This window comes from Rhamphochromis sp. 'chilingali' (genome assembly GCF_963969265.1).
Source record: "Rhamphochromis sp. 'chilingali' genome assembly, chromosome: 6".
Taxonomy (NCBI): Eukaryota; Metazoa; Chordata; class Actinopteri; order Cichliformes; family Cichlidae; genus Rhamphochromis; species Rhamphochromis sp. 'chilingali'.
The window spans coordinates 583,516-589,550 of NC_137933.1; the positions used below are offsets into that span (position 1 = coordinate 583,516).

The 6,035-nt window shown below is 41.3% G+C and overlaps 1 protein-coding gene across 1 annotated transcript; it reads right to left on the reverse strand.

Moving 5' to 3' along the window:
- Positions 1–1,433: 1,433 nt before the first annotated feature.
- LOC308398740 (uncharacterized protein) lies at positions 1,434–3,312 on the reverse strand. Its single transcript, XM_080885522.1, has 6 exons — positions 3,225–3,312; positions 3,016–3,127; positions 2,612–2,700; positions 2,327–2,499; positions 1,990–2,163; positions 1,434–1,612 (listed from the first exon to the last, which is right to left on the reverse strand). Exons 2-6 carry the CDS (start codon positions 3,069–3,071, stop codon positions 1,604–1,606), a joined length of 501 nt encoding a protein of 166 aa, XP_080741648.1. The 5' UTR covers positions 3,072–3,127; positions 3,225–3,312; the 3' UTR covers positions 1,434–1,603.
- Positions 3,313–6,035: the final 2,723 nt, after the last annotated feature.

Sequence of the window (6,035 nt, forward strand, 5' to 3'; positions counted from 1 at the left end):
AACACCACCAAGCTGGGATGTTTTTGAAAATGTTACTTTTTTATTTTAACTATTGAATTAGCAATTCATTTGTTTGCTCGTAGGATGCAGTTTGCCATTGGATGAGATCAATGAGGACTGGGATAACTGCTAATACATTTGTTAAACTGTACTTTTACAGTAATTTAGGGTGATTTGACATATGCTGAGTATAAAAATGTTTGCATTGAAACTGTCAGACATGAGGTATTCATAACTGGGAACTTTTCTAGCATAAAGGTCAAAAAGGGGGGAAATGTTAGATTTGTATTGTTGATTGTCATTTATGCTTAGAAATATCTACTTATATATGCTTAGAGTTTTATAATTAGTTGTAGATTGGTAGAGGTTTGATCCTTGATAGTCTGCAAACTTTGTGTGCATTAGAGAGCACTCTGGGAGCACAAGAGAGGTCGTACCTTGTCTTATTGTTCTACGGTAGGATTAACGTAGCTACGTCTGTTCTAGTCTAAGTGCTTTTTGTTTAGATGAACTGCTGGACTTCCTCACCGTGTTATCTAGGGTGAACCATCTAGGGTGAGGGGGAGACTACCCTCTTCCTGACCAAGGATGTACCTTTTGTGCTTTCATGTTATATGAGCCTTTGATCAGCAGCACCACACACACACACACACACACACACACACACACACACACACACACACACACACACACACACACAGGCAAGGTACTCTTTGTGTGTATGTAGACATCATATGTTAATGACCCTATGCATATTCATGTAACCACAATAAATGGAGTGCTATGGGGAGCCTGGCTGAGAGTCTGACGGAGGTCAAGTGGTGGAACGACACTTGGCTCCAGGCAGGTCTCCCTCATGCATGACCCAGATAGCAAGGAAACATTGAAACAATGTTGAGTCAATATCAGGCGATGTCATTGATTCAACGTTGAAGTGTGACGCTGACCTAACGTCACTCTTGCACCCTTTTTTAACGTTGAAACAACGTCAGGTTTTGATGTTGAATCAATGTTGAAACCTGACGTTGATTCAGCGTTATATTTTCTAATACTGTTGACATTGAAACAATGTCAGATTCTGATATTGAAACACTGTTGAGCTATGGTGTTGATTTTCCACCTCTTTCGCACAGTTGCTTTTTATTAAAACAACAGTTAAATCATGACTGGAAATCTACCTTTCTTTATAGGTATTTTAACCAATACTAAACTACTGCATGTTTCCATCAATACTTCAACCACCTAAACACATAATTGTACTTATTCCTTAAATTGGACACCCTTTATAAAAAAAACCCCAAATGTCTCACAATGTATCATGTCAATATTAATATCCTAAAATAAGAAAGCATTGCATGTGATGTAACAGAGAAAAAAAAGAAAGAAAGGTCAATAGTCATGTTTCGTTTGCTAAATACTTTATTAAAAGACAGTTTCCTATTTACATTTATATGTTTCACAGAAGTTTGTAATTTTTTACTCCGGGATGGGGATGCATGATGTGGTCCTGCACCACCCAAACGATCTGGGGCGTATCGGAGCCATTTCTGCACTGCTTGCGCAAAGACAAACTCGGACATAGAGTTTGCCCCTAACTGCTGCGTCAGGCCATCTAGGACAAAAATACACACACACACACAAACAAAAAAAGTGAATTAGAGCACATGAATAAGCTCTTGTTAACTGTCTTCAGCGGGGAGAAAGTATGTAAACTCCTAGGCTGATAAACATGAAAGTCACCAGGCGTAAATCTGCAAACTGCCGCATTTGATTCCCAAAGAGCTATGAGCGGAAAAAGTGATAAGTCTTAGCATGGTGTGCCGTGTATCCTTTAAAACAAAATAAACATGGGTTCCTCGGGCTGTACAAACTACAACCCGAGGACTAAACAAGCCAAAGACCAAAGACTCCATCTCCAGATTAACCGGACATGAAAGTCTTGTTATTAAGAAAGATAAAGTAATATAGCAAAAAAACAGTAAAACTTACCAAATATGCATTTGCAGAGCGCTGTATCTTTAAATGCCCTTTTTTGCTTTGTCTGGTCCTTGGTTTTTTCCCCTGCCCAAGTACCGAGGCCGGCTCATTTGTAATAGCATAAGCCATTACTCGGCGGACTCGCACCTCCAGTGTGGTCCTTCCAATCAAGGCAAAGCGTCTCACCTATAGACACATTTTAAGAGATGGAATTAGCATGTCTCATGTCTTAAATGTGTATGCAAGTGCTTGTGTGTTTAATCAACAGGCCGTTGTTATGTATTTAAATCAAATCTGACAGCTATTACACTTTATAGTTACAAAGTGTACATAACCTTTATATAATTACCATTGCCTTATTTGCCTCTTGTGATTGAAGAGCTGGCTCTGCATTGTTTAGCTCCTCAATGTTGTGCAAGGGCAAATCCAGAGGCAGTACCCCAGCATCTACCGATTCATTGCAGCCGGTATTGCGGATGGCTCTGACCTCCTCACGGAGTTCGTTAACAGCTCTCGTCAGGTCTGACAGAAAAAGATAATTTTTTTTAAGTATTTAAGAATACAGACAACTTGTCAAAAGTTTCCTTGTGTCACACACAGATATGTACAAAGACACTAGACAGTATTTTATTACCTGGTATTTTCACTCGAGGGGGCTGGGGAAACCGTCTTTTTGTGGGCTGCTCATCCTCTGAGTCACTATATGTGTACAGGGGATTTGGTCTAAAGAAAAAAAGTTGAAAACGGTCATAAGTAATTACAAATGTGCTTTTGGAATATTATTTCCTAAAGTTACAGTTTAATTTATAACAACACACACAGGAAACGGAGATGTGCAAGAAGGTACAGTATACAAGGAATTTTTGAAGTGCACAAGTGTACACGGTTTTGCATTTATAAAAAGTTTACAAGCTTCCACTTTTTGGACTATATTATGTGGTGATATTGCAGTATGCAAGCACCACAGATATGTATAAAAGACAAGATCATAAATTCTTAGCAATCAAAGATGTGTTTGTGAAATAAAAAAAGTTTTACTTGTGCTTTCTTTTATGACTGGTCTGAGTTTCAGCTTCGGACTGAAGGTCAGACATATCACAGTGTTCACTTAGATATTTCTGAAGACTGCATTCTGCTTCGTGAAATGTGTCTGGAAGTACAAACACAATGTATGGCCAGACATAAATTAGGACACGAAAAACTTGTTATTGCTACATTTATACAACACCAATCCAGATGATACCCACCATGGCTTATTAGAAGTCGGACTGGTGCATAGGTGAGCCATGTTGCACCAGGATGAACTCTCCTCTTTACTGCGTCGTGGATCCTGAATGTGTCTCACGGAGGATATGGAGGCCATGACAATTTCTCCCCATTTATCCATGATCTAGGGACTATTTCTGTACCACCAGTGCTAAACTGCACAATGCACCAGTCTTTCATTTTTATCTTTTTTTTAATTTGGAGTCCTTTTTTGCCTTGTCTAGGATAAACAGGAAACCGATAATTACAATATATTTCATAGTCACTACAAAACTTGATCTATTGATTGAACTAAATAATAAATAATAGCTTAAAATGTATATAGGCAACAATTACAAGCAAACCCGTATATGTAAGCATTTAAACACTGAAGATAATAAAATTAACAGTATTTTGTCTAAGTCTGCCATTGTAGGAATTCATGGCACCGAGACAAAAACATGGCGCACAGTGTGGCGTCAAAATAGGCGCACACCTTTGACGCTGCGTTTTCTCCGTCTTGCTCGTCCACACGTAAATGCTAAACGCAGTTTACGTGTGGACAAAAGGTGCAAACGCAAGTTAGGTGAGCGTGCAGCGTAAAGTTTGAATTGAGTGCGAATCGAAGCGGGTGCTCTCCAATCATTAAAAGTAACAAAGTCATTGAACACATTTATACATTTACCTTTACATTTATCAATCATATATCACAGATTTACAATTTTTTGTAGTACTATGCTAAAAAGCAACTACAGAGCGAAAGTCTGGGTCAAGCGCCGAGGCGACGGCAAGAACAAAGGAACCCTCGAAGCGTTAAAGCTAGCTTTGTAAGGAAATATAACAGAAAAGTATGAAACCAAAATGTTTTCTTTGTTGATAGACTTTGTTTGCAGTGCAATTTATTTGTTGCCGGATTGTAAGAAGTGTCATGGTCCGGGTGTGTGCCAGTGTGTCTCCCTCCGAGCCGGCGTCTCCACCCCGAGGAGGGGCCTCAGTGTTTTTGCTCATCGCTTACACCTGTGGGTAATTTAGCCGGGGACTCATAAGGCCAGCGTACTCAATCTCTCTTCGCCAGATTCTCTGCTAACATCAGTCAGTGCAGGCCACCACCATCATTCCCTATGTATTTTGTGAATCACCTTGCCTCACTGTATGTTTGTCTTTTGTGCGCCTCTCTCTTAGCTACACCCAACTGTCAACCCCTGTCGAAGAGCTCCTACTTGGATGCTGGACCATCTGGCAGTCCCACAGGCTATTACCCAAATTACCTACCTGCCTCTCTGCCTCCACGCCAGGAGTTTTTTGGATTTCACACCCGGACTACTCACCCCTCTACGTCATCTCCGACCTCCTTTGGCAAGTACGCAGTACGAAGGAGGATTCTGAATCAGCAACATATTCATATGTCTCCTTATCCGTATCTGAACATCTGCACTCTGTTACAGTGACCCCGACCTTTTCCTGGATCAAATGTGACTTGCTTTCCAGTCCAATCCCTGGAATAGCTGTCCTCTCTGACCCGGACCAGATCATTACTTAGTTTCAGTGGTGGAACGTCGTACTTGTCTACTCTCACCTTTTGTTTATGAATATTTGTGGAAACATTAAACTTTATTCTTAAAATCTACTTACGAGCTGTTCGGCGTCCTGCGTTTGAGTCCTGTCACTCGTCCAAAAACGGTCTCGGCCGTAACAAGAAGACAGTAGACACAATTTTGGGCTCCCACATTTTATCCGAAACTTTACATTAACAAGTTTGTTTTGTTTTTTTTACTGTTATTCAAATGCAACCGTGGAAATAACGAATAGAACAAAAGTCATTCATTCTTACCTTATACTAATCGTGGTGCAGGCCAGTGCAGTGCATGAACTGATGCCTTCTCCGGTCAATTCCGCTGAGAGTAAATCTAATGTCCCGCTTGATAGGGGTGCTGCGGAATAGTCCAAGTGGTAGCAGCTTTAATTTCCCGCTCAACCATAAATCGATGGTTTTTCAACGTGATTGTTATCACCTTGTCAACTATAAATAGATCAACAATCAACGATGACAGAACAACAGTGAATCAATGTTATTTCAATGTCAGTGTCAGGTTTCATCAGTATTTCAATGTTGTTTCAACATTGGTTTTGTGTTGACATTTCAATCCTGACGATTCTGATGGTTCAGATGGAAAATCAACATCTGTTCAATGTCTCCTTGCTATCTGGGGAGTAACAAGAAGAACTTTGCCTACTTCGTGTCTTGCTTGCTGTGTAATTATATTGCCTTCAACGTTCCAGCGAATAGGTTCAAGCTACAAACCTATCAACTGGACCAGCTCTTTATCCTCTCGAGGATACTTGAGGGTGCATGGGAGTTTGCCCAACCAGTCTACATGTGTTTTGTGGACTTGGAGAAGGCATTCGACCGTGTCCCTCGGGGTGTCCTGTGGGAGGTGTTGCGGGAGTATGGGGTGTCTGGCCCATTGCTACGGGCCATTCGCTCCCTATACAACCGTTGCAAGAGCTTGGTTCGCATTGCCGGCAATAAGTCGGACTCGTTCCCGGTGGGTGATGGGCTCCGCCAGGGCTGCCCTTTGTCTCCGGTTCTGTTCATAATTTTTATGGACAGGATTTCTAGGCGCAGCCAAGTGGCGGAGGGCTTTCGCTTTGGTGGCCTCAGAATCTCATCTCTGATTTTTGCGGATGATGTGGTTCTGTTGGCTTCATCGGGTGATGGCCTCCAGCTCACACTGGAGCGGTTCGCAGCTGAGTGTTCGCAGCTTTGACAAAAGTCCAGCTGGGATAACCACATTTACTCAGGCACATTTACA